We start from the raw sequence: 15,085 nt of genomic DNA on the forward strand, positions 1-15,085 counted from the left end.
ATGATCCTATATTACTCATTGGCTGAAATAGTAGTGATGTTGATAAAAACTCTATAAATCAGCCCCCCACCTCCCAAAGTTGCTAATCTAATTAGCATTAATTATAGAAAAACAGACAAAATGAAGGGTTGTTAACAAAAGAAAATAAAGAATGAATTGTGCATTGAGAATGAGGCCTTGTATATAGTATAGCATGGGTAAAAAGGTATTGTAGAAAAGTAAAAAGTTTTAGAGACGGAGTTTTCCGCCTAAAAATAAAAGCAGCATGTTTCAACTGCTAGATTTACTAATGCATCACTCATGAACAGCTTACATGGTTGGACTGTCTCACAACAGCTACAACCAAAAGGAGAGGGAAAACCTCAAATCAGGTATTTGAGCTGTTTAAGAATGACACTGCAGGACATGAAAAAAAAAATCAGATCAAGAACAAATGAACCTCTTTAAAAAATATATAAAAAATTGAAGACTGAAGAATTGAAATTGAAGAAACAACAAAAAACATCAAAGGAGTGTTGCAAGTGTTTAAACTGCTTTCAGACAAAATCCTTTTTTTTCCAAAAAACCCAAGAACATTTTATTAGCATGATATCTTAAAAGAAACATTTTGTCCCAAAAAAATCTGAATGTACAAACGGCAAAACATAAATCAGTTTGTGGTACAAAAATAGATTTTAGAAACATATAAATAGGTGCAAATATATTACAACATATCAATTACAAACCTTTTACATAATTTAGCAAAATCATGAATCACTAAGAACAGTGACAAGTTACTCAAAAAACCTGTACTATTAGATTAGTGGCATAAAGGTATTTTGAAGACTTAAGGACTTGTTTGTAAGATAACACTTCTTGATTAATGAAAATTAAGAAATGGACTGTCAAATCCACTGTCCTGCTGAATAATGTCCATCCTGGGGATCATGTGTGATGGATACTTCAGGGAATATTGTTTTGCATGGTATGGTTTGCTTGTCTTTGCTGTACCATCATTCAGTGCCAGTTCTGTTTCAGTGCACTTAATATATTTATGAGGCTTTATCCTTGTACTCAACTGGTCCCTGTTAAAAACAGAAAGGCTATTTTCTGAAACCTTTTGTTCTGTGTGCATCCTCAACACAACCGGGGTTGTTTTGTTCGAAAAGCATGCATTCTCACCATCAGAGAGCGAGCTAGTTTCAGAGGCGACTGAGGAAATGGAGGATGTCATTTGTGCAGTACCATTTGCCATGGAAACTGTTTTATGTGGCAAGTTTGTAGCTGACAGGGGCTTAGAAATACCAGTTGACTCTGTGCATATTATAGGTGTACTACAATCATCAAGATGGCATGTTTTTCCTTCCTTCTGCCCAAAATCGAAAGTGCCCATTTTACAGGACCTAATAGCTTCAAGGTTAGTAACATAATCACCTTCATCTCTTTCAGGGGTTTCCTGCACAACATTTGTATAGGGCATAGCTTTGGAGCAGACAAATTCTTCTGAATTATGCACAAAACCTTTTGAAGGTGAGACACTATCCTGATTGCGTGCCATTTGCAATGGTGCTCTGTCCGTAAGACTATCAATAGAGCTGAACGCACGTGCTTTGCTGAGACACATTTGGGAAAGGTACTTGGATGAATTCTGAAAATGTTGAACACTAGCAGCTTTGTGGAGCTTTGATTTTGGCACAGCACCATTCTGTTGATGGCCATCCTTCATCTCATACAAGGAAGTGGTATCCTTTTGTAAAATGTCAGATTTTCTTCCAATTTTACAAATGTTAACTTGTTTATGATTTGTAAACAATTCTTCATCTGAAGTGCCATTCTCTGCAGCTGCACCACATAAAGTCTTGTTCAAACTGTGTGGCACATATAATTTGTGAATTTCATTGTCTGTTCTGTATTTTTTGCATTTTCGGACATGGCCTTCACTAGATGTTTTCTCAATGTGATTTGCCTGCACATGTATGGATCCAGTGGTTTCTCGATTACTCTCAGAAATGACTGGTGCTTGTTCTAAACTTTTCATATTTGGACGTGCTTTAGGCAAGAGACAAAAAATAAAAACACATACATGTATATATAAAAACTCATCCATGTGTAGGTTTGAGGCATTAAGCATCAAGGCTGGCACGGATATAAAAAAAACTCATCAGATACAGGTAGAAGCCAGATGCAATGCAAAGTTTGCACAGAGAATTATCTGAACTGTAACTGCTAAACGGCAACTATTTTACAACAATAGTTCTTCATCATATAGACCACAGTGATGGTGAAAACAATTTGCCACAATTCAAATTTTAAAAAATCATGTATTTATATAGTGTCTTTCACGAATGCAAGGCGTCTCAAAGCATTTCACCATTAAATTAATGTTATTATGCCTTATACTTCAGGTATGTTCCAGACACATTCAAACTATAGAAAGTGAGGATGAACCACAGTTGGCTCTAAGGTTTAAACTTCCCAAGTTCTTATACATACTTACTTAATCAGACTCATCTGCCATTCCATTTAACATTATTCATTCACATAGAAGTGGATATAAAAATCTATTAAAAATGTACTGACCTGCGTGCTCTGTTAGCAAAAGCACATTCCTTCCTCTAAAGCTAATGAGATAAAACTTCTATGATGATGGCAGTGAGCCAAGAGCCCAATGTAATATACTGATCAGTGCTGGTATTCGACATGACAATTTACAGTATAAAACAGGTATGTGCTTATTTAAAGTGCCTTTTTTCCCTACTTATAGACCCAATTATAACATATACATTCTTTCGGTAAGCAATTGATTTTCTCCTTAGTCTTTGCAAATACAGCTAGAGTTAGCCATTAGTAAGCGTAAATTGAGGTGACTCAATTTTATACCTTTCTTGAAAAAAATAGGCTACATCCTGGCACACTTGACTTCAGCACCAACATGCTATACTACTGACGTTTAGCAAACATATCTTAACTCTCTCCAGTAGAGTTGTCTCCCCAACATTATACTTTCAAATAAAGTCAAAACATAAAACACTTAGCACTAACAAAAGCAACATTATAAATAAACTATGCATATTTAAAAATAAGAATTTGAAAACAAAACACCATGCATACCAGTCAGGGTTTCAGCTTTATTATGCTTCCGATTTGGAACAGGAGTTTCTAAAGCTTTGGCCATTGCAGCCAACTTGCTAGCAGCATTCATGATCCTCTTTTCAGCACTGTAAAAAAAAATACAAACCCATTTTAATATAAATCTATACTGCTAGTATAAATTACTGGGCTCTTGAGCTCAAATTTTAAATGATCACAAATTCCTGTTTCAGTAACTGGGCTTTTCAGAAGTAGCAGATTATTGAAGAGCATAAGGATCAGTAAAAATATGCTTTACAAAATCCCTAACCAGTAATTCTGTGCTAAATTAAAATGTGCAGCTTAAAAATTCAAAAGAGCATGCGTTTACTTTTAAAAACTGCACAAGTGAACAAGGCTAAGCCTAACAATGATAGTTGACTTTTCAACTGTGGAGACTATGAGGTACAGAGGACTGCCTGCATCTGTGGAAGAATGTCCCCATGTGGTTTGCTGCCCACAAGAGGAAGATAAAAGGGACCAGGGATAATTGGCAAAGGAAATAAAATGTAGAGCTTAACTAAATATAGAGGGTTTAAATAATTATGGAATGTCCAGGATTGCTAGTGCTTCTACTTTTTTGCCCTCCACAGGCAATCATTATTTTTTATTCATTCATGGATGTGGGCGTCGCTGGCCAGGCCAGCATTTATTGCCCATCCCTAATTGCTCGAGAAGGTGGTGGTGAGCTGCCTTCTTGAACCGCTGCAGTCCATGTGGGGTAGGTACACCCACAGTGCTGTTAGGAAGAATGTTCCGGGATTTTGACCCAGCGACAGTGAAGGAACGGCGATATAGTTCCAAGTCAGGATGGTGTGTGACTTGGAGGGGAACTTGCAGGTGTGATGTTCCCATGCATTTGCTGCACTTGTCTTTCTAGTTGGTATATACATATAGCTATATACATATGGCTACCTTCAACCAATACAGCAGTCACCCCACCAGCCTCCATCTCCAAAGGATCATCCTCCGCCACTTTCGCCACATCCAGCATGATGCCACTACCAAATGCATCTTCCCCTCCCCTGTCAGCATTCCGAAGGGATCATTCCCTCCGCGACACCCTTGTCCACACCCCCATTACCTCGTCCCCTTCCCCTGCAATCGCAGGAGGTGTAATACCTGCCCATTTACCTCCTCTCTCCTCACTATCCAAGGCCCCAAACAATCCTTTCAGGTGAAGCAGCGATTTACTTGTACTTCTTTCAATTTAGTATACTGTATTCGCTGCTCACAATGTGGTCTCCTCTACATTGGGGAGACCAAACGCAGATTGGGTGACCGCTTTGCCAAACATCTCCACTCAGTCTGTAAGCATGACCCTAAAGCTTCCGGTTGCTGGCCATTTCAACACCCGCCCCGCAACTCTCATGCTCACATCTGTCCTGGGATTGCTGCAGTGTTCCAGCGAACAACAATGCAAGCTTGAGGAACAGCATCTAATTTACTGATTAGGCACACTACAGCCTGCCGGACTGAACACTGAATTCAATAATTTCAGAGCATGACGGGCCCCCACATTTTATGTTTCGTTATTTGGTTATTTTATTTTAGACTTTTTAGTTTAGTTTGTTTCTACTGTTTCTGTTTTTTTGAAAAGTTAAATTTTTTTTTAATGTTTGTGCTTTACAGTCTATTCACACCCTCTCTGTACTAACACTTTGTCTTTCAGCACACCATTAACATACCGTTTGCCTTTGTTCCATAACCTTCTGGTCAGTTATTCTCTGTGACCTTGTTCGATCAACACCTTCTCTTTTGTTATCTCTTGCTCCAGCCCCCGCTTTACTTGCTTAAAATCTTTTACTTTTCTAATATTTGTCAGTTCTGAAGAAGGGTCACTGACCTGAAACGTTAACTCTGCTTCTCTCCACAGATGCTGCCAGATCTGCTGAGCATTTCCAGCACGTCTTGTTTATATTACAGCAGTCATCCATGTTGGGCACTTCCGACATATATTGTTCCATTATTAATCAGTAGGATGATTGTATCAGTTGGTCCTCCTCCACTGAAAAGAGCCCTACTCTTACAAGGCTCCAATTTCATGGTTTCCCAAAAAAGCAGAGGATGGCAAATTTAAAAAGAGATAGAGTCCTGAGAGAAAATCTTTTGAACCATCTGGACTGGGATACTATTGAATCAAAGGTTTAACTTGTTTTGAGAGTCTGTGCATTAAAGGGACATTGTTCCTTGTATTGTCTCAAATCTCAAAGTTTTACAAATAAATGCTGTAATCTTTAATGTACTGGCAACTGCAATAAACAATGTTCTAACAGAAACTGCAACAAAGATTTTTACCCGTCATTCTTCCCACTGTCTGCTAGGAGTTGGTGGAGGCAGGTCAAGTAATATTTTCGCATTTTACGTGCAGTTTGTTGACGTTCCCTCAATACTTCTGTACGGATCATTTTGGCTGCTCGCTCCTTACTCTCTTGAATATAACGCATCATGTCTCCTGCACAGATTAAGAAAAGCTCTCAGGACACAGAGCTAAGTTATGTCAGAGCCTAAAAATTCAGCATTAAACTTTGGTTCTGTCAGGAGGTAAAGACGTTTACCTCACAGATAGAAATAATCTGTATTTATAAAATGTCTATCATGACCAATGGACATCTCAAAGCGCTTTATGTTCAATGAAATATTTTTGAAGTGTAATTAATGTTGTACTGTAGGGAAACATGGCAGCCAATTTGCACACAAGGTCCACAAAAGCAAGGAGATGATTATTGGTTAAGAGATAAGCGTGGGTTAGCACACTTGGAGTACTCTCCTACTCTTCTTTGAATAGTGCCATGGAATGTTTTACGTCCCACTGAGAAGGTAGTCAGGGCCCAAGTTAAATGACTCATTGAAAAGACAGCACCTCTGACAGTGAATATTAATCAGTATTGCACTGAAGTGTCAATCTTGATTATGTGTCCAAGTGTCCAAAGTGGGGCTTGAACTCACAATCATGTCTCAGAAATGAGAGTACTATCACTTTAATATATTGGTAACCATAGTAAGCCAAGACCACTATTTATACATGCATTTCTAAAGCACATTACATCGAAACATCTCAAAAATATTTCACAAAGAATTATCATTGAAATGCTGTGATATGTAGGTAGTCATTCTAAAACAGCAGTTTCCCACAGGTAGCATTATCTAATTATATTTTGGTTGCACGAGTAGGTGGAAGTATATTGATCAGGACATTAGGAAAAGTCTCTGCTCTTCGAATAGTCGCCTAGAACCTTTAACATTCACCTGAGCTAACAAATCATCCAAAGGACAACACCTCCAACCATGCATGAGATGTCAGTCTATATAATGAGTTCAAGCTTGGCTACAGGGCTTAAACTCAGCTTTCTGATCTGGATAAGAGAGTGCAACCAATGAAGGTAATCTACCATACAAATCTGGGTTTGAAATTTTGAAAAATTTCAGTTCCAATTTACTTGTTAAAGTAGTACACAAAGTGCCAACCTTTGAATAACTTCAGTTAGCTTGCATCACCCTCCCCCCGCACCCCGACCCCAAGCAAACAACTGGTGGAATGGATAAGCAATTTAAAAACTGGGAGGCAAAATATATTTCAAATGCAAGCATTTTCATTGACTAATCACTGTCCACACAAACTTTACACCATTGTATATGTGAACATATCTGAGTATACCCTTCTCTGAATTCCAACCAACACCAATAAAATACATTTTGAAACAGCTGATTTATTGAAGGCTTAATTTTGGAATTTGGTGCATCATTATGTATTACAAACTCATCTGAAGAATACACACAAAATTAAAGAAAAGTCTATTGTGCCACATACACAGGAGTATGATCAAGTCAATACTTTCTTTGAAACAATTATGGGAAATATGAATCAACGAGTTGCATTCAATAGCTATTTAAGATCATACCCAAAGACAAATGTAATATCAATTTCAATCCATTTAATTACTATGATTAATCAACAACTCCATTATCACTAACATACAACTACCAGGATGGTGGGAGGCGAACTAAATAGTGTGTTTTTTTGCATCCAGTGACTCCCATATTGCCTTCAAGGTATGTAGACAAATTTAGATTAGAGGCAATTACCTCTAATTTTGTCCACAGCCCTCAAATACTGATGACGAATTTCTTCTAATCCTTTTGTAGAGATCAACTTACATGAATTTACCTGTAAACTGAGAGAAAAAAAGTTTGAAAGACAACTCTAAGCTCAACTGACATTACATAAAGTAGCAAAGCACTAAAACTATAGATCACATTCAGATAATTAGTAAGTTCTCTAAGTGAAGATCTGTTTTATTGGACTTGATCTCATATACTAGAACTAACTAAACTTGATATTCAAAATTTATTTACCTAAAATTAGGCTACTGATGGAACATAAAGATTTACATTCACTCATCTTTCATATTCTGCTTGAAGTGACCAATTCTGTGACTTGACCTAATGATCGATTGATATATATGGAAGCTGCTTCTTGTAGCATCCTTGCAGTCACAGTCTATGCAGACACTTGACATCAACTAAATGAGATTTTTGTATTCCCAAAATAAATGGCCTGCATCCAATACTACCTATTGTATAATATATTGCTTGGAATAGGATTACAAAATTTTAAACTATAAAAAAATTGAAAACTGGCTAGAATGAAATTTATCTGGTAATTACTGTTAGTATACAAATTGCAGGGGTGGGGGTGTTGACAGTGTACTGCAATACTGTCCGAGAGTAATCTCACGTCACCATTAGACTTGGATATTCACAATATGGATTCCATGCGTATGAGCTCCTACCTACATATTAGGCTAGGTAGTGTGCATGCATGTGGAAGGGAGTGGTGGGTGGGGGATTTTGCTACTTGCCCAGGTGTTCATTAGAACAGCTTGAGCAGACATTGAAACAGCTGTAGTCTCATTTGGGAGATGAGAAGAGATTTTCCCCACAGAATGGAATTCTGCTTATGACAATAATGTTCCAGTGCAAAGATAGATCCAGGAAGTACAAGAAAGACAGACTCAATGCTACTTGCATAACACAAAGGGCCTGTATCCACATCTGCAAACCTGAAAAAACTACCAAGGTAAGGTTACAGAGCAGCTTTCTATCAAGAAAGCATGCCATAAAATTTTACTCAATAGGACAGCATTCATGAATTGGTTCCTGTCCAAAAAGTTCATACAACTTTATCTTGTACAGTCCTGCCAGGAGATAAACAGGGATGATGTTCATCACTGTACATATGACTTAAAGTTGCAAGATTTCAAGACTCCTTCTCTGTTTGCCAAACTAGATCACATAACAAAAGGAGAACAGAACCAAACTGGCTGCAGACGCCTTTTGAGAAGGCCACCCTATGAACATCAATGTGCACAAGAGCATCAAAGGAATGGTGGAGTGTTAGTGCCATTCGATATCATGCCTTGTCCCCCTATTCACTGATGTACAGATAGTCACTCAACCACAAAAATATATCTTGGGAAAAGAGTGCAATTACCAGGTATAATTCTGGGGTCCCACAGTCCAAGTAGGGAGTTGTGCTAATGGAAAGTATATAAGGGGAAAAAAATCAGGACTACAATGTTGTAGTTCTTTCTGACCCAGGCTTCCTTCGAGTGCTCCTGATTCATTGAGAGATTGTTTAATTATACCCACTGTTGATTGCCATGAACTGCTGGAAACACCTATAGGATATAAACTTGTAACTCTGTACAGGAAACAACAGAAGAAAGCTCTGATCTAATGCAAACATGAAGAAAACCCCAAAATATTCTGTTCTGGAACAAACAGATGTCAAGAACACAAGGAAATATTAAGAAACTGAAAAGCAAAATCCACAAAAAACAAAATGAGGATTTTACTTTTCCCGAGATGAAAACAGCAAGGTACTGCAATGAGAAAAAACACCTAAGACGGGTCCTGAATCCCACCTCATGTGCCGTATGGCTCTTGTGATGAGAATCATTAAAGAAATAGTCTTTGGGAAATTCATCTGCTGGATCTGAAACTTAATTATATGTGCTCAGACAAATGAGCTTTAATGTAACTCAATTATTAAAACAAAATATACCTCTGAAGTATTAAATAAGATGTACTGCAATGTTTTCAAAGCGATCAGTGTAAGAATATGACATACCAAGAATTTGTTCTACTGCTGGTTGATTCACGTTCTTTCAGTCTTCTTACAAGATCCTCCTTTTCATTTTGCATAATCTTTACTGTTCTTTCATGTTCTTCTGTGAAATATTGTAACAGAAGAATTTATAAATTCATTTCTGATCTAGACAAGATGAAACGATCAAGGTATCTCTTGCTTTTGTGAACTGAAGGCCTCTATAAAATAAAATAGTAACTTGCAAAATGGAAAGTACACTATCGCTCCATTTCTTAAGGACATGAAAAATTTAGCTTACTTCGGAAAAATTACATTACACAATAGCTTCATGCAAGCAGAATCTTATGTATCGACAGAGTAGCATAGAGACTAGAATTCGTGTTTTAGACATTTATTTTGAATTAAACAATGCGATGTACAAGTTGGCTTAATCGCTTTTAGCTAACAAGAGTGGAGAATGTAATAATAAAATGAAACCCAAGTGATAAATCATTTTGATTAGCTTCACGAAGGCACCAGATGTCATGAAAATGTTATTCCCTATCATAGGCATAACACCCTTCATTCTGTGAATTTCTGCCATTCCACATGGATAAATACCTCTTATATCACTAGTATATGGCCATTTTAACCGTATCCCCTTTTCCCCCTCACAGTAGAGGTTCGTTCTCAATAGTACCTTTACTTCTTTAACTATAGAATGCAGCAAAGAGGCCTTGAATACTATAGATGCAATATAACACAGACAAACTAAAGATCTCCGTAATCAATTTGGCACTTTACAGCCTTCCGAACTCACAGTTCAACAATTTCAGATCACGAGCTCTGCCCCCTTTTTTTCTCCTAATTTTGTTTTTGGACAGCAACTCTTGGTGATGATTCTGCTTTTCATATTTACATCTTTTGTTTCTTTACTTGTCCCATTACCATCATCCCTTTCTTCATCTGATCTCTCCTGCTTTCCATCTCATCACAAATGTTCTCTTTTGTTCTTCCACATCCACTCCACCTTTCCCTGCCTCTGTACTTACTTAAAATTTGTTAAATCTTGAACCTTTTCCAATCTTGACAAAAAGTCATCGAGCTGAAACATTAACTTTATTTCTCTCTCCATTGACGCTGCCAGACCTGCTGAGCATTTCCAGCATTTTCTGTTTTTATTAGTGTAAACAGGGGTTCTGTACATTGACCACTGGCAAGCATTCATGACGTAATTCGGAAACCATCAGCTGACATTGATTGACAACGGAAGAGGTGTTAACAGAATCAGAACCAAGCAAAGCAGATCTTCATGTGCCAACACTCAGGCAGAGCAATAATAAACAAATTTAAGGAAATTACTAGATCCAAAGATTGAACTTTTAAAAACATACTCAGACTACCCCAGTATACAGGAAACAAATTTATACAGAATTATAGTGAAAAACAGCAATAAATTGTGAAATGGTAATTATTGGTGTAGGCAATCAACAGTCTTGCCACAAGAAGAAAAAAGCTAAGAAAGAAGTTTTCCATAAGGGCAGGAGAAACAGGTTGAAGATAAAGCAAGAGCCAAATGGTATTACATGTTTCTCCTAACTCCCCACCTTAGTCCCACTTGAATTACTGCCCTACAACTGACCTTTAAGATGCTGTACTTCAGTTTTGTGTTCATGAACAGTATGCTGAAGCTGCTTACACATTGTTTCTAGCTTTTTCTTGAGCTGCTGACCTTCCTGTTGACATTTCTGTGCTTGCTGTCTGCACTGTTTCTCACATGACCGGAATTCAGGATTTAAGTTTTCCTTTCCAGAAACCAGGTCTGTAAAACGTATTTTAAAGAGAGATATAAGATTATAATGTTACAGAAATGCAATTACGGCACTTTTCTACATTTTCTTTGCAAGATATTGGATCATTTTCTTATATACACATATACATGTAGTCATGAGGAAAGAAACAGGACAGAAACATTAAAATTGATATCTTATTGTTCTTTAGCTTCTTTAAGTATGCCCTAAACATTTATTCTCAAGGTGAGGGAGCAATAGATTTATACTAGAAATGGCTAAACTTGTCCCTTGCTCTTCTGACACTCTTAAGATTATGGAAATTGTAAGACGTAAGATGATTGGCAAATCTATACATCATGTGAAGCAAATCTAGTCTGCTGGGAGAGAAGTGGAAAAGATGTGATTAACTTTTGGTTACATCTCTGAATTATTGGAGAATTAGACAATATCACATTTTACTGTTAATTCAACCACTTTTTTGGATGGATGGGCAAAAAGAAATCTTAGAATTGTGTGTTCTTCACTCCCCTCCACACCCAGTTCTTAATAAAGTAATAGTAACCAATTAATAATCGATGGGGGAGCCCAGCACGCCAATGCAAAAGACAAGGCTGATGCATTTGCATCCATCTTCAGTCAGAAGTGTCGAGTGAATAATCCAACTTGGCCTCCTCCTGAGGTCCCCAGCATCACAGATGCCAGACTTCAGCCAATTCGATTCACTCCAGGTGTTATCAAGAAACAGCTGAAGGTATTGGATACTGCAAAGGCTAAGGGCCCCGACAATATTCCAGAAATAGTACTGAAGACTTGTGCTCCAGAACTGGCTGCGCCCCTAGCCAAGCTGCGGTAGTACAGCTACAACACTGGCATCTTCCTGGTAATGTGGAAAATTGCCCAAGTATGTCCTGTACACAAAAAGCAGGCCAAATCCAACCTGGCCAATTACCGCCCCATCAGTCTACTCACGATCAGCAGCAAAGTGATGGAAGGTGTCATCAACAGTGCTATCAAGCGGCATTTACTCAGCAATAACCTGCTCACTGATGCACAGTTTCAGTTCCACCAGAGCCACTCAGCTACTGACTTCATTACAGCTTTGGTTCAAACATGGACAAAAGAGCTGAACTCAAGAGGTGCAGTGAGAGTGACTGCCCTCGTCATCAAGGCAGCATTTAGATACTGAAGCAGTCAGTGTTCACAAGAGCAGGTCAGAGGCTAGTCCTGCGACGAGTAACTCACCTCCTGACTTCCCAAAGCCTGTCCACCATCTACAAAGGCACAAGTCAGGAGTGTGATGGAATACTCTCCACTAGCCTGGATGGGTGCAGCTCCAACAGCACTCTAGAAGCTCGACACCATTCAGGACCAAAGCAGCCCACTTGATTGGCACCCCATCCACAAACATTCACTCCCTCCACCACCAACGCACAGTGGCAGCAGTGTGTACCATCTACAAGTAGCACTGCAGCAATGCACCTAGGCTCTTTAGACAGCACCTTCCAAACCCACGATCTCTACCACCTAGAAGGACAAGGGCAGTAGATGCATGGGAATGCCATCACCTGCAAGTTCCCCTCCAAGCCACACACCATGCTGACATGTAACTATATCGCCATTCCTTCACTGTCACTGGGTCAAAATCCTGGAACTCCCTAATAGCATTGTGGGTGTAACAACTGTACCAGGGACTGCAGCGGTTCAAGAAGGTGGCTCACCACCACCTTCTCAAGGGCAATTAGTGATGGGCAATAAATGCTGTCCTAGCCAGCGACGCCACATCCCATGAACAAATTTTTAAAAAGCTGTGGGTGTACCTACACAACATGAACTGTAGTGGTTCAAGAAGGCTAACATTTAAAGAACTAATACATAGTTTACAACAAAAATACATTCTTTTAAATGCACAGAAACCCAGCAAGGGAAGTGTTCTAACTGTGGCTAACAAAATAAATCAAGGAATATGGTGAACTTAGTGCAAAATAATTGGAAAAAAGGACAACCTAAATATTTAAAAGGGACAGCGTTTTAGAATAGTTTATTCAAGGAAATAATGAGAAAGTTCAATGATGAGCGATTTAAGTTGAAGAGGTTCAAAAAGTTATTCAAAATAAATTGAAAAACATTAAAGGTGAATTTTTGATGGGTTAAAAGAACATTTAACAAAATTGGTCAACAACTGCTAGTTTATACAAGCTCAGTAGAACAGATAAAGCTCAATTTCTAACCATTTCGCTGGCTATTTGCCTACAATTAATAGCTGGAATGAACTGTATGTCAGCTGATATTAAGCTAGCAAAATTGAGCAGAGCTTCAAATCAATGAGAAAACTGTCAGAAAAAAGTTTCACAAAAAGTTAACAATCTGAACTTAATACTGCTGACAACATTTACATTGAAAAGGTTGAGGCAAGTTCTACTTTGTTACTATGAACTTAATATTAAAAATATTGACCATTTTTGATTTTAAAAATTATTTTAAAAGGAACTAAAATACCGTCTTTGGTTTCTCTTTGCTGTGTAAAATTTCTCAGCTCATGCTGTAAATGTTCCAGTTCTTGTTTCAGCTGAAGTTCAGACAATTCAAGTTTCCGAAGCTGTGCTTCCTTTTCAGTTTTATATTCCTCATGTTGCCTTTTGGATTCTTTTAATGTATTCTGCAGATCCAATTTGCCCTCCTAAAAGAAAAAAAGCAAGTAGGCACTCCATATATAAGGCAAGTTACTCAAAATAATTTATCAAGCTTTAATTTAGAATGATGAGCAACATAAAGAATCCTTTCTTTGCTATCAGAAAGTGCTGATGGAGAAATTTGAGCAGGACATTAAGCTAAAAGCGGCATTCAAAATTCACTAACTGTAAAAGCAGCAGAAATGTTACTTCAAATAAAGATGACTAATTCCCCAAGTATGAATGTGTGTTTTCCATTACACTACATAGCTTCACATCAATGTAGCTACGAAGCTATCAGACTCAAGTTCGTGAAATGTGAAAAGACAGATGATCTCTCATTATGTCAGCTTCAGGCAAGCTACAATAAATTGGAAAGTAAAGCTTAAAAAGTTGGACAACTGGAGATCTAAAAAAAAAAAAAATTACTTTCGTTTTCAGCACCAATTATCTGAGGCACAAATTCATGTTGGGCTACACTTTCACTGTCCATGACTCAAGTGGCTATTCTTCATCTGAACCTATGCAACTGTGTGTTAGCTAAAACAGCTGGGCCCAATTCCATCCTCACATGCACAAATACACTTTTCTAAAAATAGTCACTAGGTAATGATCAGGATTGGGAATCCTGGCCGATTTCATCTCCCTCCACCAGTTCAGATCTATTGTAGTGCTCTTCAAGGCACTGGGGCTAAGTTCAGCTAACTCTGACCTGAGAGGATTGGCAAATGATGATTTTCCAATCTGCACAACCAAGTTAAATATTGCTTTTAAAACAAAGCCACTCGGATTTTCAAAAACTTTTAAATTTAATGAATATTCATTTTAATGTCAGTTAAGAGTCAACTCAGTTGTTAGATCTCTGTTAATGTTAAAAGATCAACAAGCATTCATTTGGCAGAATATGGTCATGCATGGTCAGTGCTCTAGTTTACCTGGTCAGAGTGAAGGAAAGCCTGTGATATAACCTAGCTCTTTATTGTTTTAAGCAGCTACTGCGCTCGAACAGATATGTATCATCATCCCTTCTCAGTATCGCTGCTGATTGTAGGTGTGTGCAACAATACTAAGTCTTCAGCAAGTTTTCCTGTCAGAAATTTAGCCAACTGCTTAGTATGAATGTGAAAAATATAACCCAAGAAACTTTGGGATGCTGATGAGTAAATTAATTTTGGCATTATCAGACTGCTAGGCCCATTAACAAGATAACCTGCCAAGCAATATTGCTTGCTGGTTTGACATTTAAAGCTCCTAGTTAAATAACTAGCCTTTGGAGCTGGTTTCCAGCTATGGAAAGGGACAGCCAGGAGTGCTGGGACCACAATTTAAGTAACAAAACTATTTGAAACAAAACCTGCCCCAATTCTGAACTCATATCTTTCTCTAGTTTTTCTCCCATCTCCCCTCATGCCCTCATCTTGTCC

General features: G+C 38.0%; 1 protein-coding gene across 8 annotated transcripts in view; it reads right to left on the reverse strand.

Moving 5' to 3' along the window:
* Positions 1-592: 592 nt before the first annotated feature.
* The window catches only part of cep152 (centrosomal protein 152), a 77,975-nt gene continuing 63,482 nt past the window's right edge, over positions 593-15,085 (reverse strand). For all 8 annotated transcript variants that reach the window (XM_068017926.1, XM_068017923.1, XM_068017922.1 and 5 more), the window contains 7 exons: positions 13,489-13,669; positions 10,842-11,021; positions 9,242-9,341; positions 7,195-7,283; positions 5,407-5,563; positions 3,091-3,197; positions 593-2,028 (listed from right to left, as the gene is read on the reverse strand). In XM_068017926.1, the coding sequence (XP_067874027.1) occupies positions 860-2,028; positions 3,091-3,197; positions 5,407-5,563; positions 7,195-7,283; positions 9,242-9,341; positions 10,842-11,021; positions 13,489-13,669 (1,983 nt within the window). In that variant the 3' untranslated portion in view covers positions 593-859. The remainder of the gene's footprint in view (positions 2,029-3,090; positions 3,198-5,406; positions 5,564-7,194; positions 7,284-9,241; positions 9,342-10,841; positions 11,022-13,488; positions 13,670-15,085) is intronic.

This window comes from Heterodontus francisci, chromosome 38, assembly GCF_036365525.1.
Source record: "Heterodontus francisci isolate sHetFra1 chromosome 38, sHetFra1.hap1, whole genome shotgun sequence".
Classification (NCBI taxonomy): Eukaryota; Metazoa; Chordata; class Chondrichthyes; order Heterodontiformes; family Heterodontidae; genus Heterodontus; species Heterodontus francisci.